Source organism: Puma concolor, chromosome B2 (genome assembly GCF_028749965.1).
Source record: "Puma concolor isolate L17-30 chromosome B2, mPumCon1.1.hap2, whole genome shotgun sequence".
NCBI classification, from domain to species: Eukaryota; Metazoa; Chordata; class Mammalia; order Carnivora; family Felidae; genus Puma; species Puma concolor.
The window spans coordinates 100,530,718-100,556,637 of NC_141671.1; the positions used below are offsets into that span (position 1 = coordinate 100,530,718).

Genomic DNA, 25,920 nt, shown 5'->3' on the forward strand with positions numbered 1-25,920 from the left:
TGGGGTTTTTTGGCATCTCTCTGGTTATCAGGGAGGTGATAACCATTTTCTCATGATTAATGGCTATGCTGTTGTATCTATTATTTTGGGAATTGTTTGTTTGCTACTTTTTTCCATTAGGGCTTCATCTGCACTTTGGTTTGTAAGAGCTCTTTATATTTTAAACTTATAATTCCTTTGTCTGACACATACTTTAATATAATGTTTGTGGTTTGTAAACAAACCATATGTGGTAATGATAAACCACAGAGTGGTAGAAAATATTCATAATGCTTATTATCTAAAAAGAACTTGCATATAGACAATTTAAGGAATTCCTACCAATAATATGTAAAAAAAATTTTTTTTCAAATGCCCAATAGGCTTGAGCAAACATTTCAAAAAGAGAATATTTGAATGGCCAATAAACAAAGAAAAAATGTCTAACCTCATTCATTTCAGGGAAATGCAAATTAAAACCACAGGGAGATACACCTATTAGAATGGCTTAAATTAAAAAGACTGACCATAACGAAAGTTGGAAGAAATGTGGAATAACAGAATTCTCACACACTGCTGATCAAGTTATAAATGGATAGAATTCATTTGGAAAAGTTTGGCATTCTCTACACAAGTTGCATACTCAATGTCCCAGGAATCTTACTACTAGATATATCTCCAAAACATATAAAGATACCATGTGTGCACCATAAGACATGTACAAGAATGTTTATAGCAATATTATTCATAATACTCAAACTGTAATCAATCCAAATTTTATCAACACTCAAGTGGATAAATAACTTATAATATAATACAATCAATATAATGCAATAAAAAATACATAGATCGAGGCTATATGCAGTAACATGTATAAACAAGACGCATAAATATCATCATCATAATGTTAAGTGAAAAAAGCCAGGCACAAAGAACATAAATTGTCTAAGTCTAGAAAGTTAAAAAAAAAAAAAACATGCAAACTAATCTATGGCATTGGATGTACACTTCCAAGGTAAAACCATAAGAGAAAAGAATAGGAGTGAATACCATCAAGTTCGGGGCAGAACTTACATTTGTGGAAGGAATAAGAGGATCAACATTGGGAAGAGGCATGAGGGGGTTTTCAGGGTGCTGGCAACTCCATATTTGTCCTGGGTGGTGGTTATATGGGGTTTTTTTGGTGATAATTCACTGAGCTTCACTTTTCTGTTTGTTTGTCATATGTTAGAGTTAAAAAGTTAAAGCAAATAGAAAATGTCACCCCTGAGTTCAAAGGAATAGCACTTGAAAGAAATCCAAACTCCTTCTTCTCAGGGCTGCAGTGTTCTGTCTGACTACATCTTCGGCCCTCATCACCTTCTGCCTTCCCCCTTGTGTTCTCTACTCCAGCACACTGGCCCTCGCAGAACTGCTGTCCATTCTAACCCCTCACCGAATCCTTGGGTTCTGCCTTCAAATTATACCCTCCATCTGCCTACACCTTACCACCTCTACTGCTATCACTCTGGTCGAAACTATACATAATTTCTCTTCACTTTACTGAGGGTGGAGAACAAGATCTCTGGGGAGAGAGGCCAAGGAATGGACAGGCCAGGGTGTCTGTCACCACAGAGGGTCATCTTGGCAGATACTAAGGATGATGGCAGGAGTGACTGTATGGAGAGAGGGATGGTGACCTAGGACTGTGACCCAGGAAACAGGAGATGAATGAAACCAAAACAGTCCACATGACATAGCAGTCAAGTCTGGGGGCTTTGGGGAAGCAGGGAAAGGCTGTGGACTCGGAAACTGCAATAAGCAGCAAGGGGGAGGCTTTCCCCACACCAAACCCAGTGAAACAATTACCCAATTGACGGTGTGAAATTAAGAACACTAAATACAAATCTTGTGAATCCGAAAGTCCTACAAATTATAGTCAAGTATAGGTAGGTAGATAGCTAGCTAGCTGAATGAGTACTTACCTTTCCTTTGTAATTTTCTGCAAGCAAATTGCTAAGTGTTGTTTTCCCTGAAGACTGAGGTCCAAATATGAATACTTTAAATGGTGGTGCCGGCATAGGCGGAAGAAGATAGGGACGTGGGTTCAATAAAAATTTTTTTAATGCTTCTTCTGATGAAAGACAGTACATTTTACCTAGAAAACTTAAAATATGCCATAATCATAAACAACTGAAAAGAGGTACGGACAAGTTTTAAATTTAAGTTGTGAAAATCTTACTTACCTCACGGAAAAGTCTGGTAGTCCTGGATAAATGTTACCTTCTTTTAAAGTCACAGGACATGTACGTCCCCATCTGCTTCTCTGCCATCTATACCTTGGTGCGATAAGTTTATAAGATGCAAGAGTACGGAACAGCTCATCCTGTTAATCACAAATACCGCACTAAAAATGTGGGCATCATTTTGCTAAAATTAACAGTATGAAGTATTTAATTTTTTAGTTGGTAGTGCTTTGCTATTTAAGAAAGAATTTATTAAGAAAATTTTGGCTTTTTTTCTTAATTGCAAACATTCTGTACTTGTCCAAAATGTAATAAGACAAATAGTTGTCATTTCTATTATGACCCTGGTTTAAATTTTATCGAGCATTTTGTGCTATAAAGTAGAAAGACTATAATGTAGATAGAATGTTTTTTATGATCTTCTTGTATTACCTGATTTGAAAAAATTCTTACTGAAAAGGTTTGAAAATGCACCAGATTCTTAGTTTAACTAAGTTTTTAAATTGTAACATGTTATATACAGGTTGCTTTTTTTTTTTTTTTTTTTTTTTTGCATTTATTTAGCTCTTTTGTTTTTAAGATAAAAAGTGCCCCTCAGTATTCCTCTGTTGGTGCCCTCCAGAGAAGTTAGGTCCACTTTTCCACAGACTGCAGATTGCTGAGGGGTTCACTGTCCTCATGCTACCTTAGCAGGGGACGAAAGAGCCGGGGAGAGAGAGCATGGTGAGCAACTGCCAGGGGGAAAAGGATCCAGGTACGCTCTCTCCAACCTTCAGATGTAGATCTCACACGTATCTGCTGGCTCCAGAGTTGACTGTAGAGGACAGGTGAGAATGGGGTCTCACCTGGACCTCTGTAGCATCAGAGAGTAAAGAGGCATGCACACTGCGGGGGATGCTGCATGAATGTTGGAAACTGAAGGTTGAAAGAAGTAGCTAACTGTTAAGGAGACTGTCGCTGCTTAGAGGAGTTGCATGAAACCAATAACATAATCAGTGGGCCACATTAGGCTACCACCCTTCTCGATGGAGTCTACAGACAACGAACCAGGGACTGAAACGTATGTAGTTAAGCCAGGAGGCGGTCGCTCTTTCCTTATCATCTCTACTTCCTGTCCAAACTTGGGAAAAGTATTTGAAAAGCAGACGCTGAGCATTCTCTCCAGGAAAGGGTGTTTGAATGGCAGACCACGCTCCTCTCTCAACCATTGTCACATCCATAATACAATAGTGTCAGGAACGCAGTAGTTATATGAAAAAAGGGTTCAATGATTTGAAGGAATAAATGAGTGTTTATAGAGCTGAGGGCTTTTATGATGTCTCTGCTTTCTTTGGTGTTGCAAGATTTTTAAAATGAAATTGAGTTTCTTTCTCATTATTCTTGTGGTTGTTTTGATTTTATTGTCTTTGTTTCAAGACTTTTGTGTTTATCTTATTTATTTATTTATTTTAAAAAATATTTTAACATTAATTCATTTTTAAGAGACAGAGAGAGACAGAGTGTGAGTGGGGGAGGGGCAGAGAGAGAGGGAGACACAGAATCCGAAGCAGGCTCCAGGCTCTGAGCTGTCAGCACAGAACCCAATGCAGGGCTCAAACCCAGGAACTGTGAGATCATGCGACCTGAGCTGAAGTCGGACACTTAACCGACTGAACCACCCAGGACCCCCATCAAGAGTTTTGTTGTGTTTAGTGTTTCTAGAATTTGTGTTAATTATTACAGCTTCTTCCTAAAAATCAAACCCATTCTTGTGAAAGGTATCCTGAAATTCCTTTTATACCTTGAAAGAATACATTAAATTAAGGCCACAACATATAGTGAAAAGATAGACTTTCAAACAGTTAAAAATAACTTACATTGTCCATTATGTCATTAATTTCTTCTTCTGCACTCTGAAGTTTAGTTAAAACAGCTGCTCTTTTTAGGTTCAGATATTTAAGTCGGTCCATAACTGTCTAAATTTGTTAAAGAAGAAATATTTAAATACATTGGCATTTGAACACCTCAAATACTCTGTAACAGTGATGAGCTTATGAGTAGAATACTTCCTTGCCTCCACCTTCTGGTGGTTTGCTGTCAATGTTTGGTGTTCCTCCAATCTCTGCCTTTGATGTCACATAGCTATCTTCTGCCTGTGTGTCGAGTCTCTTCTCTTACAAGGATACCAGCATATTGGGTTAGTATTGAGTTCACTCAGTATGAACTCATCTGGACTTGATTACATCTGAAAAGATCCTGTTTCCAAATAAGGTTACATTCACAGGTATTGGAAGTTAGGACCTCAACATATCTTTTGGGGGTACACAATTCAATCCATAACAGTTTGCCCTCTGGTCCCCAAATATTCATGTCCTTAGAGATCTAGTTCTGTGGGAACTCTTCAGAAAGAGGGAATACAGCCATGTCAAGATGCAAGCAGATCTTAGAGTTGGCTGCCATGATCCAAGAGATGCCTGGGACCACCAGAAGCTGGAAAAGGCAATGCTGGATCATCCCCTAGAGGCTTTGGAGGGAGCAAGGCCTGGCCAACACCTTGATTTTTTTTTTATTTCTAACCTCTAGAACTATAAGAAAATAAAATTTTTGTCACTTTAAGCCACCTAATTTGCTACAGCAGAATTAGAAACTAACAGGGACATTATGCAGAAGAACATGAAACGTAGACTCTGAGATGAGAGATGGTGGACTGACAAAGTCCTGATGGTCAATGGTAATCTGTGGTGGATTGTGTTATTTGTTCATTAATTTACCCTTCTCTCCCTTCCCTTTTTAATTCCCTAGTTCACTGTGGGTAGAATACACTTCCCTATCCCACTGATATTGAGCTTCTCCGTGTAACTTGTTTTGGCCAATGGAATAGGCAGGAAGACCAGGGTGCCAATGACAATTGAAGCCTTAACAGGCTTAGGAAGTTTCAACCAAGGCCTATTGGAGCTTCTGCCCTCTACCTTGAGAAAAGTGTCCTGGTTTGTAAAATCCAAATTCTGGATATGTTTTGAAGGAAAAACCTGCTTGGGTGTGGGATGTGAAAAAAAAGAGAAGAGCAGATTGAAGAGTGGATTAGATGCTTACTGAAAGGGGAAACCTGTGACAGGAGTGTATCTGGGGCAGGTGGTGGTGATGGTGGATCTGGGGATTTTTGTTAAATCTGAGATAACTACTAGACAGCCAATTGGATACACCGAGTAGCAGCTGATTATATAGGCATGGAATTCAGGGGAAAGGTCTGGGATAGTAACAGCACTTAGTAGGGCAGACAGAAGAGTGCAGAAGGAGCGAGGTCAGGTTTTCTCCAGCTCTACAGATGAGAGAGTGTAGAATGTTCAGTGAGGTAGAATGGACTATACAGTGTGGAGTATATTCTTTATTTAAAAAAAAGCTTCATTGAGATACATTTCACATAAGTATAATTTATCCATTTAAAGTATAGCATGGCTAAAATTAAATGGTTTTTAGTATATTTAGATTTGTGCACTCATCACCACAATTAATCCTAGAACATTTTAATCACCCCAAAAAGAAACGCTTTATCCATTAGTAATCACTTCACATTCATCCCGAGATCACCCATTGTGGCAACCCTCACCCCAAGCAACTGTTTTCTATTTTCTATTTTCTATTTTGATCGATCAGTCTATTTTGGATATTTTATATAAAAGGAATCATACAGGACCTTTTGTAACTTTTATTTTACCGAGTAGGTGTTCAAGATTCATCCATGTGGTAGCATGTATCAAAACTCCATTCTGTTTTATTGCCAAATAATATTCCAGTGTATAGGTACACCACATTTTATTTGTCCATTCATCAATATGTGGCATTTGGCTTGTTTCAACATTTTGGCTATTGTGATTAGTGCTGCTATGAACCTTCATGGACAAGTTTTTGTTTGAACACCTGTTTTCAACTATTTTGGCTATAGATACCAAGAGGTTGATTGCTGAGCCATGTGGTAATTCCATGGTTAGCTTATTGAGGAACTACCAAACTATTCCAAAGTGGCCACACCATTTTACAATCCCACCAGCAATATATGAAGGTTCCAACTTTTCCACATCCTCACCAACACTTACTACTGTTGTGGTTTTTTTTAAATGTTAGTCATTTTAGTGATGTGAAGTGGTATCTCATTATGGTTTTGGTTTGCATTTCCCTAATGGCTCCTGTTAAGCATCTTATCATGTGCTTATCGGCAGTTATTTGAGACACTTTTTGTCACACAGAGATTTAAAAATTTTTTTTTAACATTTATTTATTTTTGAGACAGAGAGAGACAGAGCATGAGCAGGGGAGGGTCAGAGAGAGAGGGAGACACAGAATTCGAAACAGGCTCCAGGCTCTGAGCTGTCAGCCCAGAGCCCGATGCAGGGCTCGAACTCACAGACCGCGAGATCATGACCTGAGCCGAAGTCGGACGCCCAACCGACTGAGCCACCCAGGCGCCCCGTCACACAGAGATTTTAAATTCAAATGTACTTTTGATTTAAATATGGATAGATGAACAGATATAACATCAAATTTTTAAGTGTCAAAAGGAATTTTTCAAACAAACTAAAATGTAAATATATTTTTGATATTTATGAAGATAAGTACAATCCAGTCAGTAACTTTTTGATTTTCCAAACTGTGGGATATTCTCACTAAACATTGCACTTACCATGAAGAGCTCCTCTGGGGGCTTATTTCCATCGAGCTCAATGAGATACTGGGAATTGTGTTCAGCCATTACTTCCTGCGAAAAATAGAAAAGATCCCTTATAATCCAGATCCTTGGCAAAACTGAATACAAGATCAGAATCTTAGTATACTATGAATAAATCTTTAAAGCTAAATTGTTTGCTTTATGCATGATATAATGTGTATTATTTTAAGTGCTCTTTTGCAAAAGCCTAAACCAATCTTCTTACCATGAATTTTATTTTTTCTGTTTTTTTTTTCCAGTTTTTCTTTCCACCAAAGTTTTAGAGTCCTTCCAAATAGAAAATGTTTGGGGGCGTCTATCTCTCTGCATATATACATAAAATAATTTCTGCCAAACTGATAATTGTAAATGACATTGGTTTGTTCTACTTTTTATTCCCCTGGCTATGGGTGAGGTCAGTATTCAGATATCCATCTCTGAACACTGTCTAACCATGACATCTGGGCATTTTTCTATTAGATTGTTCTCTTCTCCAACATTCATGGGAAGTCTTTAACCCATATCGATTACAAATATTTTACCTTTATTAAAAAAATTTTTTTTAAATGTTTATTTATTATTGAGAGACAGAGGGAGACACAGCACGAACATGGGAGGGGCAGAGAGAGAGGGAGGCACAGAATCCGAAGCAGGCTCCAGGCTCTGAGCTGTTAGCACAAAGCCCGACGCAGGGCTTGAACTCACTGCGAGATCATGACCTGAGTCAAAGTAGGATGCTCAACCGACTGAGCCACCGAGGCGCCCCTCAAATATTTTACCTTTAAAGGCAAAAAAGATTTATCTCTTAACTTTGCTTATGGAATCTTCTATAAAATAAAATATTTTTATAATAAAATATATCTGTTTTCATTGCTTCTGGATCTCTTGCTTAGATTTTCTCTATCTCAAGATTATATTAATGTTCTCAATTTTCTTCCATTATTTTTTGTTTTTAATATTAAAATGTAAAATCTGCCAGATTTTATGTTTGTACATTGGCAATGATGAACTCTATTTGAGCCCTGCATTTCCAGGAAGTAGGGATGATTGAGAGGTAGGACCCATCTCTATCCTTTCTCAAGGACTCAGATAAGATGTCTTCATCCTTCTCCATCATTTCCTAAGACTCGAGGATATCCCCTTTGCTTACCTGCCTCCATCCATAAAACCCCAGGTCTCCCTTTCTTTTCCTTGATGAGAAGGTTCTCATTAATGAATGTTCTCCTTATTGCAATAATCTGAACAAATCATCTCCTTAATTGTGCAGGCATTTTGTTTTTCACAATATTATGTGAGGTTGGGTTCTAAGCCCTTCTTTTTCTTTTAGACAGCACATTATGCCAATATTATTTATTTAAACACAAATAGCCATGTTCTGAACAAGGAAGTACATAATGCTTTTCTGGATTTCAGATTCTTTTCTTAAGCAGGATTATTAAGAGTGGACTTACTAAGCCAAAGTATAAGACTAAAGATACATGCACCACATCAGACCAGGAGTCAGGTTGGGATTCAAAGACAGGCAAGAATGAGGCCTTGGCCTTGGTGAAGCAAGATATAAACCAGAAAATGATCCTCCCACTTGCTTTCCTCATGTCTTTTGGAGGAGCACTGAATTTTGGTAATCTTGGCCTCCAAAGTGAATTGACACCTGAGCCAGGTCAGGGGAGACTAGAATTGCAGGCTCCTACCTTTTATGGCTTTTCCCACCTTCCTCTACACACACCAGGACACCGAAATTACCATAAAGGGCAATTATTTTACTATTCAGCAAGTGTCATGTCGGCTTAAAGTCTAGTTTTGGCTTCCAGGATGGAAGACCTGGTCCTTATCCTTAAAAAGACTATCTCATGCCCATGAATGTAGTTTTCTAATTTTCTGAATCTGATTTTAATTATGCTTTATTTCACACCCAATGCCAGCCACTTAAGGAGTTTGCAGGATATTTCTGTTGAAGGAAGAAAGAACATGATAGACATGCAAATTACTCTTAAGAAGCAAAATTTAAAGGCCAGGGATAGAAAAGGAGGTAGGGAGGAATAAGTCATACATAAGAAAACAATTAAATTTGGCTCCTCTTTTGGGGTGGACAATGAAAATGAAAACGATCCACTCATTTGCCTTTAAACACATATAAACTTCATAAAAAAGCATGAAATAGATTCTTTTAGTTTCTCTATCAGATGGGAAGAGGCAATGTGAGTCCTGTTTTTTTATTTGTCTTTGTACCCTGTTGCTCAGCATGGTGTGTGGCCAAATACCCAAATTTGATAAATGTTTGTTGAATATCCCCAACACAAATTTGGCAGAGTCTATCCTGGACTTTAGACCATAATCAAATATGCTTTTCACAAATTGTAACTTTAGTAATCATATTTTTAAAATGCTAATTATTTTAATTAAAACTGTCTTATTCTAATATGTAATGGCCTTAATCATGTTTATATGTAATCAGCTTTGAATGAGATAACCATAGAAACCAATCTGGGGATAATTTTTTAGATTGCAATTTAAATAAACGAACAGTTCCTTTTAAAATGTACAGCTGTTTTGATAAATCCATAAATTATAGATTGAAAATGTCTTTACAAAATAGTCTTTTAACATGGGTTTTCCAACTTCTGACCATAAATAAATTCCTGTAGTGACTTTTGAAAAATGCGGTTCATACATCACTTTTCAACAATACTGCTGCTTATTAAGAGTAAAATAATATTGTTTTGTGAAACAGCCTTTGGAAGGCAAGCTTAATTCTAATAGCATTCTATCAAACTAAGGGGTGGAGAATCAGATAGATAATACAGGGGGATGAAAAAATGTGAAAGCTATTTCATCAGTGATAGAACACAAATATCAATATTCCCATTTTCATCAATATATCTTGTTCTTACTTCTAAAGAATGAAGAATTAGTTCCTTGTAAAGTTTAACAACGTTCTCAATATTTTCTAAATAATCCTCAGGTCTCTGGACTACGTGTTGAAGAATTTCAGCCACCATCTGCATTTCTGCAATAAATGCCTAAATGAAAAAGATGAGATTTTTAACATCTTTATGTCAATGATTACTTAATCCACAAGCCGTGTCATCCCTCCCTCCTTACACTTACAAGCCATTTTGGGGTGAGAAAAGCAGGTAGAAGGGAGACTGAGGATTTTTATTTAAGAGACACTAAATACCGTAAGGGGTCTTTATCAGATGGAATAAAACTTTAAATTAACTTGGATACTTATTTATTTATTTATTTGCTCCTCAAGAAGTAGGGAAGAGTAAGGGAAGAATATCTGATTTTTAGAGAGAGAATGAAGAAATCAGATTTACTGAGCTTCCAGTTCATTCGTTCATTCATTCATTCATTCATTCATTCATCAATTCACTCATTGATGAGTGCCAGGCACTGTTCTAGGAGCTTGAGGTGTCTAAAACAGTGAACAAAATCAACTAAGAGCCTGGGGCTCACAGAGCGCACATTCCAGCTGGGGAAGACAGAGCACAAACAAGTAGACAAGTAAATACAAAATGTGTTGGGTGGTGATAAGGACTAGGGGAAAAAATGCAGGGTGGAGGAGATGGAGAGTGATGGGTAAAAGTGCTATTTTATATCAGGTGGTCATGAAAGGGTTCTCTGAAGAAGTGACATTTGAAGGCAGAGGGACTCATACACATAAAAGTTCTCAGCCCAAGGCCTCATTGGTGTTAAAGATCATATTTATCCTATTATTTATAATTCATTATCTAATTTCTAATTCTAGTTTTTACAAATGCACATACATCTACATTTTATACTATTTGAATCATCTATCAAAGAAGCCACTTTATAACCTTTTTGTAATGTCTTACATACTGTTTTAGTGGTCGAATAATAGATTAATATCCCTAAATACATGATTATTTGATCATTATTCTATAGTTGAACAAGAATACTTCAAATTTTTCATAAGTATAAATAACATTTCACCAAATAGTTTTGTAGATAAATCTTTATATTGTTAATATTCTTCCTTAGAAGAGTTCCTAAAAGTAGAATTACTAGACCAAAGATTACACATTTCAAAATTGCTTAATATACACTGACTTTTTCAAAAGATGATATTTTTCTTTTCTCTCTAGCAGAGGGCTAGATAGGCACACTTGTGTGTCCAGTTAGGACACAGCTTATTAGGCACCTACTGTATGCCAAGCACTGTTACAAGCACAGGGGATATAGTCCTTGCTGCATAGAGCTTACAATGGGCGGACACATAATAAGCAAGTAAACAAAGAACATAATTTCAGAAAGCGGTAAGATAAAGCAGAGGAAAGAGGTAGGCCTGTGCTGTCCAGCACAATAGCTGCTAGCCATACAGACCTACTGAGCACGTGAAATTTGCCAAATGTGAATTGGAATGCACCAAATTTCAAAAACTTAGCATGAAAAAGAGATGTCTCTCTCAGAATCTTTATGTTGATTATATGTTTACATAATATTTTGGATATATTAGATTAAATAAAATATATCATTGAAATTATTTTCACTTGTATCTTTTTGCTTTTTAAAAAAAGTGTCTACTAGCACATTTAAAGTTACATATGGTGGGACTACATTTCCATCACAGTGCTGGGATATATAGTCTCTTCCTGGATGGTCTCTGAGGATGTTATCCATGGAGTGGGACCTGGGCAAGGAGAAGGTGCAGGCACACAAAGGTCTGGAAGAGAGTGTGGTAGGCAGAGGGAAGAGGAAACAGTAAGTGCAAAGGCTGGAGGTGAGGTTGAGTCCAGAATAGGTGACGACTACTGGAAGGCCAATGGAATAGGTGGAATACAATGAACATGCAGGGAGAGACAGCCAGGGAGGGATAAGATCAGGGGGGCCAGGTCCATGGCCTTGTAAGCCATGCGAGGGTGTTTGAATTTTCCTCTACAGGTAATAGAAAGTCACTAAGGGTCATATTTTTATTTTTTTATTTTTATTTTTTTTATGTTTATTTATTTTTGAGAGAGAAAGTGAGTGTGAGAGGAAGAGGAGCAGAGAGAGAGGGAGACACAGAATCCAAAGCAGGCTCCAGGCTCTGAGCTGTCAGCACAGAGCCCGACATGGGGCTCCAACTCACAAACTGCGAGATCATGACCTGAGCCGAAGTTGGATGCCCAACTGACTGAGCCACCCAGGCTCCCCAAGGGTCATATTTTTAAAACAAGGCTCTGGCTTTTGCAAAGAATGGAATGGATGCAGAGGGTCAAGGAAAGTGGAAGTCAAGAGAACATATACAAAGCTATTACAGCAGTTAAGGCACATTGTTTATATTTATGTATATATAAGGGTGAACGCTTTCATGCCGATATTGGCCATCAACCCAAGGGGGGCAGCATGTTTGCATGTTTGACTTCTGAACATGGCTGTGCTTCTAGGCAGACATCGTAGCAAACCAGGCCCCTGGGACTGAGTTCAGTCTGAGGACGTTAATTTGATTATATCCCACAGCATTGGCCTACATTGTGTTTTTGAAATTTTGGATTAGTTGCCAACTACTTTTATTTTTAAATGCTGATTTTGGATTCTCTGGAGAAACCACACCACCTGGTAAGACTAGGTTGGCATTCCCACATGACAATAGTTGTCTGGGCTGGAGCTGAGAGGCAACTGTCCTCTGAAGAAGGGCATGAACCCTCTAGCTGTCCAGTGGAACTTCCTGCAATAATGGAAATGTTGTGTATCTGTGCTGTCCAATTTGGAAGACACAGCCATATTTGGTCATGAGCACTTGAAATATGGCTAGTGTTACTAAGAGAAACTAAATTTTAAATTTTATATCATTTTAATTAATTTGAAGTTAAATAGCCACATAGGACTAGTGGCTACTATATTGAATAGTGTAGTCCTAGCCTACCCCAGTCCTCACTCTTCCTGATTATGTTCCTGACCGACATCACAAACTGACATAACTGCGACCCCTGTAACTAAGTGGGCAGTGACTCCTCTATCTCACTATCTTTGATTTAAGATGGTGTGCTTTATTCATACTAAAATGACCCACTTTCATTCCCATTTGCTATGAGGTTTTCTTTTTTAAAAAGAAAATATAGAATAGATGTTGGCTATGGCCTAGTGCCTTATTTGCACAGGGAAGATTCTTTTAGCATTTGAAATGGTTTTAAAAATTGAGATATGGGGCGCCTGGGTGGCTCAGTCGGTTGAGCGTCTGACTTCGGCTCAGGTCATGATCTTGCAGTTTGTAAGTTCAAGCCCCACATCGGGCCCTGTGCTGACGGCTCAGAGCCTGTTTAAGAGTCTGTGTCTCCCTCTCTCTCTCTCTACCCCTCCCCCACTTGTGCTGTTTTTCTCTCTCAAAAATAAAGATTAAATTAAAAAAATAAAAATTGAGGTATAATTGACATAGAATATTAGATTCACTTCAGGTGTACAGCATAATGATTCAATATTTGTATATATTGAGAAGTGACCACCGTAATAAGTCTGGTTAACATTCATCACCATACACAGTTACAACTTTTTTTCTTGTGATGAGAACATTTAAGATCTACGACTAAAGAACAATGTCAAAGATTCATTTAACCCATTAGTGAGGAAACCAACAGGATGACAAAGCTGAGGTATATCTTATCACTGAAATAAGACTAAAAAGTTGCATATGAATGTACGCTTAATATCTTATGAGTCAATAAAATTGTAACCTTTGAGGGTTATCTTTTTTACTGGACAAATGATTTGCAATGTATCCATCTATAAATTAATATCTGACTTTGCCCTAGTAGAAATACTATTTATTTATAATACATTTATAATAAATTGTAAATTGTAGCAATTACAAAAATATATGAAGGTCTTTAAAAATTATAAATTAATTTATAACAGAGATCACAGGTATATTTCAGTACAGCAGGGATTGGCAAACTGTGGCCCACATGCCCCGGTGGACCAAATCTAGCCCATCACCTGTTAACAGATTTCTTCACATCAAATTTTCCCTCATTAAGTCATGGTAGAAAATTCTTTTGATGCTCCATTGCATTATGCTGACTTTAGGATTATTATAATAACATGTATACGTGAATTGGGCTTTCGATTTTTGTTTCACGTGCTCTTTGCTAGACATTGGAATTGGGATTATGTTAATTTCATAAACTGGATTATGCCTGGGCTACTTGCTCCCCATATTACCCTTTGTTTTTTATTGCTCTGACTTCTCATTCTAGCTTGCATAGTGCTTGACACACAGTAGGTGACAAATCAGTCTCTGTTGCTATGACATGAAGCTGATTAGCTGTCAGGATGTGGAAGGACTTCCATATTCACAAGAAGGTTGAACTTGATGGCCTCTAGATTATGATCTAATAGTTCTTAAAAACATGAAATATTTTTTCTATTTCCTCCAGACTTAACGAAAATTTAAAGGAAATGTAATTTTCTCTATCCTTGCTATTGTTTAATTTAATTGTAGCAAATTTAAAAGTGTAGTATATGGTATTAGGATGTTACCTCTTCTTCTTCTTGCTCTTCTTCCTCTTCCCCTTCCTCTTCTCCTTTTCCTTCTTTTTGGGCTTCTTTCCTCTTTTTCCTGCGATTTTCAATGACTTCAGGATCCCACTGATCTCTTCTGTATATGTACCCTGTACTACTGTGCTGCCTTTGCCCAGAAATTCTTTGGCATAAATCGTAGTCGGGGCACTAAGGAACAACATTAGTAATTTTAACAAGCATCTTCAGTGATTCTGATGCTGACAGTGCATGCACCACACTTTAAGAAACAAAGGAAGCAGGAAACTTTAGAACTTTCCTTGTTCATTTTCTGATTTCTTTAGGCCATCTCTATGTGGAGATGGGATGGGTATTTATTGAGGCCAGACTTCTACAGGCTTCCTAATTTTTCACAAGAAAGGTTTCAATCCACTCGGATCATCTTTATAATGAGTATTTGCCCTTCCTTACTCAGCAACCCAGAATAACCATACTGTGGGCCCTTGACAGAGACGACTGCCTTCAGCTGTCTCCTATTTTCACTTGCAGAAACTGACTACCATAAGGGTGAGTCTGAAGGACATGCCTCAGAGCAGTGGTCTTCAAACTTCAGTGGGCATCAGACTCATGTAGAGGGCTTTGCAACACAGATAGCTGAATGCCACTCCCTAGAGTTCTTGACTCATTTTGGGGTGGTTTCTGAGAATATGTTTTTCTAACAAACTTCTGAGGGCTGCTGGTGCAGTTGGCTCTGGGACCGTACTCTGCGAACCACTGCTATAGTAGATCACTGGCCCTGTGCCATCTTTTTTTTTTTTTTTTTTTTGTAATACAGACCCCTTGAGAATACGAGGAAAGCCATTGGCTTTTGCTTCAGAAAGCAGACATACACAATAAAGTAATTTCATATTATTATAATTTATGTATTATTAATATAATTAAATGTTATTATTTCATAGATGCTTAAGGATTCATAGATCCCAGGCTAAGAATTTCTGCTCTAGAAATTCCAAGATTTATGCCCAAATAAGGACAAACCATCAGAGAAATGTGTGTTGTACTGAGCTCTGTCTCACATTAGGCCTCTGATGACATTCTAGTCATAGAAAACTTCCTTGGATACCCACTATCACACTTAAAACATAAAAACGGTGAAGGGCTTCATTCTCTATGTTAACGATCTTTTATATTGAGACCCATGTAAGATATTTCTCTTATTTAAAAGTTTAATTCTAATTCCTCTCATTTTGTTTCTTCCTGAGGAGTGGCTTGTCTTTTCATGGACAATGTGAATTTTATATAAATGGTCACATTTCCTCTTTCTACTTTGGCTTATCAAACTCAGAAGTTATGCCCCAAATTTAGTAAACATTTGGAGGGTAATGGTCTGTATATCTGTACACTCTTGTTCTATACAATCTATGTTTTCCAGGGCTTAGACTTTATATTTGGTTTTAGTTGTCTGAGATCTTTTCTTCTCTCCCTTATACCACACGTTCACATGTGTGACACTCTCAAGGTCCATGCAGGAATTCTGATCAGTCTCCAACCACAACCTGTGGCAGGCTGCAGATTATACCACGCTCAGCACTGCAATACCTCTTCTCTCTCACAGCTAACCCTGTCCCAACATCTGAGCTGAGAATCATCCCATTTATCTTGAGCTGTCAAAACTTTTGGGGAACCAGGCAGTTGTGAATATAAAAGCTTATAATCAATTTTCATATAAAAAACAGACTTGGCCTCACTGAAGTCTTATTCTCATATAAAGCAGTTACTATTTTTGTAAAGAAGAAATCGAGTCTCTTAAATGTGATTTGCCAAATTCTGTTGATAGAGAGATTGGGGATAGGACTCAGCCTGACTCTTAATCAAGGCTGAATGATGTTCTTTAACATTCATATGACCAAATCATTTGCTCCTTCTTTCATTGTATTTAATTGTCAAACTTATCAGGTGTCTACTAGGTACACTATCTTGTGCTAGTTGATGTTTATATGAGTAAGACATAGTTCTTGCCTTCGAGTAAGGCAGAGTCCGGAAGAAAACAGACAATTACAATAAGATATTATGATAAGGAGAGCAACGTGAATGGTCATCAGAGAAGTATTTAACTTTCCTGTAGTAAAGTATAGGGGACATGGAGGAAGAGAGAGGGAGAGGAGGTGGAGGGAGAGAGAGAAGGAGAAAGTGAGAGTGAAAGAGAAAGAATGAGAGAGAATGAGTTAGTTAATATGTGTGTTGGTGTGGAAGAGGTGGTCAGCAGGGAAACAGATGATGCCTGAACTGACTTTCAAAAGATGACTATGATTAAGCCTATTGAAAAGGCCGGGAGGGGGCGCCTGGGTGGCGCAGTCAGTTAAGCGTCCGACTTCAGCCAGGTCACGATCTCGCGGTCCGTGAGTTCGAGCCCCGCGTCAGGCTCTGGGCTGATGGCTCAGAGCCTGGAGCCTGTTTCCGATTCTGTGTCTCCCTCTCTCTCTGCCCCTCCCCCGTTCATGCTCTGTCTCTCCCTGTCCCAAAAATAAAAATAACATTGAAAAAAAAAAAAAAAAAAAAAAAAGAAAAGGCCGGGAGGGATTTCCTTTGGATGGAGCTGCAGGTGTAAAAGCACAGAGGCATGAGAAGGAATAACTCAGTCCCTATGATTGATACATAAATTGCTATTTCCTTGGGGCGCCTGGGTGGCTGGGTCGAGTAAGCATCTAACTTTGGCTCAGGTCACGATCTCATGGTTCTGAGATCTAGCCTCACATTGGGCTCTGCACTGACAGCTCAGAGCCTGCTTAGTTCTCCTGCCCCCCTTTATCTATGCCCTTCCCTTGCCCGTTCTCTCTCTCTTTCCTCAAAAACAAACATTTAAGACATTGGACACTTAAACAGTTATTTCCTTAACTACTTAGTATTTTTGAAGATACTCCTTGAATTCCACCACTGTTAAAAAAAATGGTTCGCTATGGTAGAAAAATAACTTACCTTAATATTGATTATTATATCAGGTTTCAAATTTAAATTTTTAATTAATTCTATTTGCTGCAAAGTAGTTATGGCATCCTGTGAAAGTGATGGTAGTTCAGTGACAATATAACCTGTTGAATAAAACATAATTTTTAAAGTTTTATAATGCCACCAATAGATGAGAGCATGGATTTGTTATTACTTTGTAAATCTCATTTGCTTATTGATGAATATTAATGTAGATCTTAAAATCATCTGTCAAATATTTTTAATTAATAGTTAAGTTTATTGCCACATGAAGTATAACTATGAATAATGTTTTTCTGATAATAAATAAAATCACTGAGCTGGGAGGAAACATCTTAAAAAATTCCAAATCAATTTCTTTTAAGCACATGAGGGGCCTAGGGAAGGAAATTCCATGCTAGTAATTCTTTGAACAGTTAGGAAAGCCCTGTGATGATGGTAAGGGTATACTATAGGGGTTGTGTAGTATATTCTTTTCTTTCTAAAGCTAGCATCTTATAATAGAATATATATGTACATAATATTTATATAAGTTATGGGGACCAATAAAACACCAATGAACCTCCTCATACAGTTTAAAAACCAGAACATTATCAACATGATTTTTGCTTAGCACACTTACTGGCTTGCATTCCTACCCAGAAACCTAAATCTTCTCATGGAAATTCACCCTGTTTGCCATCATCACATTAATTTCCTTAATATATTTCTTTAATCATGTCACTCTCATGCTTGAGAAAATTTTCTCTTGTTAATAAAGTCTCAATTTTCTCAGAATTAAAGGACTTAGGTCAATTTTTCTCCTGTTTTAATAGGACTTTTTTTTTTCTTGAAAGAACGGACAAAAATTATGGTTATTCAGCTTTGGATATTTGGCAGACATTTTATAAAAAGTGAATGGAGTGAGCTGGTCATTTCAACTGACAGTATTTGTTGCCAATTATAAAATTCAAGCAAAAACTCAAATTTTAGAAAACATGTATCTATTGCCATAAGCTTTACAACTTCCTGATTTTTAAAACTTTTCTTGATGATGGGGGTGCCTGGGTGGCTCAGCTGGTTAAGCACCTGACTTTGGCCAGGTCATGATCTCATGGTTCATGGGTTCAGGCCCTGCATCAGGCTCTGTGCTGACAGCTCAGAGACTGGAGCCTGCTTCAGATTTTGTGTCTCCCTCTCTCTCTGCCCCTCGCCTGCTCATGCTCCGTCTCTCTCTCTCAAAAAATGAATAAACATCAAAAAAATTTTTTCTTAAACTTTTCTTGATGAACTTGGTGGTGAAATTAACAAAAGTGATATTCTGGTATTGTATAATGAAAAGTGTTGACATTTGGAAGATCTGCACAACTCAGTGAACTAATATTTTCCTATTAATTACTGCATAGTACACCTCCAAATCATGCATGCATTCCAAGTTCAAGGTAGACCAATGGATTTTATTTATTTATTTTAAATGGTTATTTATTTTTGATAGAAGGGGAGAGAGAGAACAAGCGGGGGACGGGCAGAGAGGGGAACAGAGGATCTGAAGCAGGCTCTGTGCTGACAGCAGAGAGCCCCATGCAGGGCTCAGGAAGCCTGAGATCATGACCTAAGCCAAACTCAGATGCTTAACTGACTGAGCCACTCAGGTGCCCTTAGACCAACGGATTTTAATGTAACAGAGTCAGAAAATGTCCTTGATATGGTTTCAGATTCTATAATGTAAATAACCTTTAAGAAACTTACCCTTGGTGAGTTTTGATGTAGGATCAATTATTCTAAAGGCTATTAAAATATACTTTCCTTTTCTAACTACGTATCTGTGAAACTGGGTTTTCCTCATACATTTCAACAGAAACAATGAATTGCAACAGATTAAGCAGAAGGAGACAGGAGAACACAGCCAGCTAGGTCTTCTCTTAAGTCAGACATTAAAGAGATTTGCAAAAATATAAAACAATACCACTCTTCTAAGTTTTTTGTTTTAAAGATTACAATTATTTTTTTATTAAATTTTTTTTTTCAACGTTTATTTATTTTTGGGACAGAGAGAGACAGAGCATGAACGGGGGAGGGGCAGAGAGAGAGGGAGACACAGAATCGGAAACAGGCTCCAGGCTCTGAGCCATCAGCCCAAAGCCTGACGCGGGGCTCGAACTCACGGACCGCGAGATCGTGACCTGGCTGAAGTCGGACGCTTAACCGACTGCGCCACCCAGGCGCCCCTACAATTATTTTTTTTAATAAAATATGCTATTAATGCAAACATGTGATGTTTTGTTATGATTTTTAAACAAATATTTTAAACATTTCTTAGTTTTAATTTCTAATATGATAAATATTGATGTATATAACCCACGTAAGCAAAAGCTCTTTTGGGGCCTCAACAAATCTTATAAGTATGAAGGAGTCTTAAAACTAAAAAGTTTGAGAACTGCTATGCAATGTCTAGAATAGTATGACTAAAGAAACAGTTATTAAGCATCTGTTGATAGATGAATGAATGTGTCTAATAAGCCAACCTCAAAATCCTCACTTGAGAACATGCTTATTACATACTCTTTTTTTCAATTTTACAAAAGCAGACCGAAAACTATCATGGCAATCCAAAATCTCATGAAATTCTTAGGCATTTTTCCTAAGATTTTTCAAACACTATGTATTGGATGCTACCCAGAGAAGCAGTCCTAAGTAGTTTGACTTCAAAAGGCAGAAAGGGAGATTTATTATCTTTAGTTCTGGATATATGAGCTATAATTATGATTCCCTCCCGTCTTGCTACAATCTTTAATTTCCAACTTGGCTTATTTGTTTGCTTTTGCTGTTGTCTTTAAAAGACTGAAATATGGTCGTATTCTAAGGCATCCATTCTTTTTATTATTTTTTTATTCTCAAGTTAGTTAACATACAGTGTAGTCTTGGTTTCAGGAGTAGAACCCAGTGATTTATCCCTTACATATAACACCCAGTGCTCATCCTAATATGTGCCCTCCTTAATGCCCATTACCCATTTACCCCATTCCCATCAACCCTCAGTTTGTTCTCTGTATTTAAGACTCTCTTACGGTTTGCTAAGGCATCCATTCTATTCAAGGTTCCTTAAATGCACCCAACACACTCCTGCAAAAATTTAGCCACTGCATGCATTGGCACTGTCTCAGGAACTGGGCCAGACCTTTCTCCACTTGCCTCCTCCTGCTGTTCTTGCTTTTTGTTCCCCTGGCTTCCCCCTTCCCTAGTTCGGTTTGGATTCTATTGCTAAATCATCCTCCACTTGATTAACAACCTTATTGGAACTTGTCAAGGTATTGAGATGTGATGGCTAGCATTAAGCCATCATATTTTGAGGGTGAGTACTGTGGTGAAGGGGACTGCATGGCCTAGCCCTAGGTTGAATTCAACTCTTGTCCAGATCATCTCTCCTGATCAGATACTGCCAGAGAACATCCGTCTCCAGAGTTCATGTCTTCCTCTTCTAAACAACAGGGGGATTACACAATACTTCTGTCCCTCTCATTCCCTCTGCTGGCAATGCTGCCCAACATCTGTGTATTACAAATGAATGATGGAAGCTTGACACTCTGTGTGCTGTGCTCATCAGCACCCTGTGTATTACTACAATCGCTGCCAGTGCTTGAACAGCTTCTCAGGCATTCCAAGTGCAACTGTTTGTAGGTATCCTACACCTCAGGTGTACATGTATATTGGAATGAGTTTAAAACTTGGTCTCTTTTGGGGCGCCTGGGTGGCTCAATCAGTTAAGCATCCGACTTCGGCTCAGGTCATAATCTCATGGTTCACAAGTTCAAGCCCCATGTCGGGCTCTGTGCTGACAGCTCAGAGCCTGCAGCCTGCTTTAGAGTCTGTCTCTCTCTCTCTCCCCCTTCCCTGCTCACGGTCTGTCTTTCTCTCTCGAAAATAAAATTTAAAAAACTTGCTCTTTCCTAGTGGAAGCAGCAGAAAAATGGGTTGTTTCCATGGTGTTTGGTTCTCACCTGATAGGCCAGTATTTGGGCTGCCTGAATTTTCTGAGTGATGCGTTTTAGGGCTTTACCCATTGAGAGGTAGCCAGCATCATAATATCCAGACCCTAGGAATGTATCTATGGAAGAGATGTGGGAGAGTGGAAGAGCTTAGTTCTCTAGACCCAATTCTGGAAAGACATCATGAGGATACTTCCTGATAGATGGACCAGAGCTGCCAACCCCACTGCCAACCTCTCTAACCCCAGAGACATGTGTGGAGATGGAAGCATAGATAAGGACTTCCCCTCCCTGTCCCGTATCTCCTTGACACCGTTACCAAACCCTTGCCCTCAATGCTGAAGATGGAGGAATGAAAGACCTCACACCACTCCTTGCTGCAAGGCTCTGATGTACTATCATGGGCAGAATAGACACTCTGCAGTCTAGTGCTCAGCCTGCATCACCCCCACCAAGGAAAAGCTGAAATACTGTCCATATGGCTGCCCAGGGGAAACTGACTGGCCCATGCCATCACTTTGTCCTCACTTCCTGGTTCAGTAGAATGAATTCCCACTTTTGCAAAACTGAAGATGGCATGCTACTGCTTTCAGACTGAAGTGACGTGAGATTCAGAGACATCAGGTAACTTATGTCCATCCAGCCCTAATATATACCTGATGTCATGCCAGCCTGATATGAGCGGATACACTGGTGACCAATGACTTCCAAGACAATCTACTATGTGATACACCTGGGGCAGGGAATGCCCAGATTAGGGCTGTCTATCACTTACTGGAGAAAACGAGTTTTCTGGAGTCCAGAAACAGGGAGCAGAAAGGGACTTCTTAGGATGCCCAGGCATTAGCTCTACCTTTTTCTCTTGGGTGAGGATGTAGTTCAAGGAAACTGATTTTGGCCCAAGGCCAACACAGCATGACAGGTTGTGAATGAAAGGATTATAATTATAGATTGTGTAAGTTCCTTCTAAATAGCTATAAAAGTTCCAAGTATAAAAGGCTCTGGTATAGAAAAAAAAAATAAGATTCAATCTGGCAATACTCTACTGGGCAGTGTTCCCAGCAGTGCACATCTATCTGTCTTTAGGGATTTTAGAGTCATCAATTACCCAGCCTCACCTAGACCCTGGCCAGAGTTAATATCCCTGTTTTGAAAGCTCTTCACTTCCAATTTTGTTTCAATTTTTGTTTCTACCAGGCTGTTGGGTAGGACTAGACATCAGAAAGAATTCTTGCTGAGCAGAGACTTTTAAACTGCATTTAGTAGAGTGCCAGGTTGCACAGAAATTCCTCTGGGGACGTTACACAATAGGTGAGGGGAGTCTGGGCAGAAGAGGCTCTAGGTCCTGCCCCCACTACAGCCCTTAAATGAGCCCAGATGTGCATGCCTAGAGCACAGGCATGCAATTACATGCTGAGAGTGTGGCCCTCAGATTCAAGAAATCACTTATACTGCCAGCTCCCAGGACACACACCAGTGCACAGCACGTCTAGGGGAAAGAGGAATACATTAAATGCTACGAGGGGATGCAGTCAGCAAAATCCAGAATGTAGGAAACTCTTATTAAACACATATAACTAGCTTTTTCAACAAAGAAAACACAAGGTGATAGAAAGAGGTAGAGGGCATTTATACATTAAAAGGGATTTGAGACATACCAATCAATTGCAATGCGTGAAACTTGGTTGGATCCTGCTTCCAAAAACAAAACACAACAAAACAAAAATTAAAAAAACCTCAAAAATCAGCTAGAAAAAAAAATATACAAGGCAAATAATGACATCACAGAGTGATTAGTAGGTGATTTACTATTAATTTTTTAGGTATGGTAATGTGAAACTAGGTTTAAAATAGTCCTTAACTTTCTGAGATATATACTAAAGCATTTAAAGATGAACTGATATGATATGAATTAGTTTCAAAATAAAGTAGGTTTGGGACAAATGTGGGTAGTTTACATAAAACAAGATTAGATGAGAGTTATCATTGAAGCCGGGTGATGGATACATGGGGGGAGTTTTATATAATCTCTTTACTTTTGTTTGACATTTTCCATAAGAGGTTAAAAAGGTTATGACCATCATAAATGGCATAGCTGAGTAGGTTTATTTTTTCATTTTTTTCTTTCTCTTTTTGCCAATATTTATAAATTTATACCATCTTTGTGTTGACCATGTAAAATACTCTAAATTTTTCAAGAAGTAAGGTGTGATGAAGTGTAAACAAAAAAGATATTTGCCTACCTATCTGTATGATTGTGTCAGTTTCAATCATCATGATTTTTAAGGTCACTTATTGACCTGTGTTGGAATTCTGTCATTGTCCTTTTTACCTTTTTACTCATTTAACCTCCCACATTCTTGGTGTTTTTCCCAAGTTCATCTTCTTTATCACTGAACAACAGAAAGACTGATAGAGTGTAAGTATATATACAATATATATACTAAAGAGATGATATATATATATATGAATGGATGGATAGATATTGTTTATTCCATACATCATCTATATGTAGAGAAATCTTTCTACCTATAGATACGAATGATACATAGTTTGCAGTGACAAGTTGCTTTTGCTACTTCCATTATTGATTTGCTTCTGTAATCATGGTTTTTACTTTACTGCATTTTATTTTTATCCCTCTATTTTAATAGTCACCATGTCTTCTCTATAATGCAGCTTTCTAAGTTTTTCTTCTTTCATTCAATAAATCTATTTCAGGTAGCTGATTTTCTTCCCAGCAAATCTTTATTCTTCTTCCTTCTTTTGCAAATGTCACAGGATTTGTTCTTTTCTGTTTAGTCATTCTGAGCTTCGGTAGTCTTTGTCTTGAGAAATTAGGCCCCAACCCCCTGCTGAGCATCTGTTTGAATGTAGAGAGACTTCTTGGGTCTAGAGTGAGAGAGTAGACTGGATAAACAGACTGAAGCCTGCCAATATCTGGAGCCAGAGGCTAAGCTGGTGCCATTCTAGTTCCCACTCCTGCCTTGTAAGTATGGGTTAATGCAGAGAAGCCTAGCCATAGACAGGACTTAGTAATAAAACTGAATGAATGGGAAAGCAGTCAGCAGAGGCTGTCACCACCATGAGAAGTACCACAGCAGAGTGTCGATGCTTCTGCTGGAAAACATGATGCTCACAGAAGATTGAACAATTAAAACTTATCTATTTATTTACACTACAAGGGTAGAATCTGAAGAATATTGAATAATTGAATTGAATCTGAATAATGAAGTAAACAAGCAAAGAAAAGCATCTAAACCGCTTAACTGAACTCAGGCTCTGGGATTCCTGCAAGAGGGCAAAGGAAAGAGCAACTCCAGAACTTATGTGTGCCTCAGCTAAAGCATGAATTTTAAGGCTGCTTTGATAGCCACCAATTTATAAAAATAAACATACCAAAGTGAGAAACTTCCAGGGAGTTGAGCTTCTCCAACATTAGCTTCATGACGAGTTCATCTGGAATGCTTTGACCACCGAGCAGCATTGATTGCAACTAAGAACATGCACAGATAGCACACATTAGAATATAATATATTTGTGATACAGAGCTTTTTTAAACAAAATTTCTAATAACTTTGAGACTTAGATTTACCATAACTCCTGATTCAGTTTCACTGGCAATCTGTTCTTCCAAAATTGGTAAAGCTAAAATATGAATTCAAAATGTTAGCACAAACGGATATTAGAATTGCCAAATTAAGAAACACGTTTGTGTTTATTTTTAAGTTTATTTATTTTGAGAGAGAACATGTACATGAGTGGGGGAGAAGAAGAGAGAGAGAGAGAGAGAGAGAGAGAGAATCCCAAGGAGGCTCCCTGCTGTCCACGCCAGCCTCCAACTCACAAACTCTGAGATCATGACCCCAACTGAAACCAAGAGTTGGACACTTAACCAACTGAGCCACCCAGGCACCCCATATTTGTGTCTTTTATAACTGGTAACAAAGATTAATTTTGTTAATTAAAGATTAGTTAAATATTTGTATATCACTTTAAGAGTTTACAAAACACATTTACATACATTATGTCATTTAAGCCTATCCAAAGCATGAGGCAGCAGAAAGTATTCCACAGAGAACTTGTCTCTGCCCCTGGATAGCTAAAGGATCTTGAGGAAGCTAACTTCTTAAATACTTTGGGCCTTGCATGCTTATGCCCTGTATCATATGCAAGAGAATATGAGGATGAAATAACATTGTGTATATGACAGTGATTTGGAAATTATAAAGTGTTACTCAAAAGAATACACTAGTATTATTAGTCCAGTTCTTTTTATGTCAAACCCTTTATTTTTTCTTTTTTTCTTTTTAAGTTTTTGTTTAAACTCTGTTTAGTTACCATACAGTGCAATACTGGTTTCAGTAGAATTCAGTGATTCATCATTTACCTACAACACCCAGTGCTCATCGTAATAGTCCAGATAATTTTATAACCACAGAGTTATATCTAGAACCCATTAATTTTGCACTCTGATTATATGAAAGGAAAGAATGCCATCAAGAAATGTAAAAAATAGATAAGCACTGATTAGAAAAAGGGGGCCTAAGGTTAGAATTCCAATGATTTGTTTCCTTTTTAAGAGGAAATATTCCATCCCTTGTGGAAGACATCCTGGGACAGAAAT

General features: G+C 38.1%; 1 protein-coding gene across 1 annotated transcript in view; it reads right to left on the reverse strand.

Moving 5' to 3' along the window:
* The window catches only part of AK9 (adenylate kinase 9), a 131,158-nt gene that overhangs the window by 91,697 nt on the left and 13,541 nt on the right, over positions 1-25,920 (reverse strand). Inside the window, 9 exon segments of the mRNA XM_086707568.1 lie at positions 1,944-2,124; positions 2,205-2,344; positions 4,061-4,159; positions 6,862-6,936; positions 9,777-9,905; positions 14,365-14,553; positions 17,320-17,432; positions 24,693-24,789; positions 24,889-24,941. Of these exon segments, the coding sequence (XP_086563694.1) occupies positions 1,944-2,124; positions 2,205-2,344; positions 4,061-4,159; positions 6,862-6,936; positions 9,777-9,905; positions 14,365-14,553; positions 17,320-17,432; positions 24,693-24,789; positions 24,889-24,941 (1,076 nt within the window).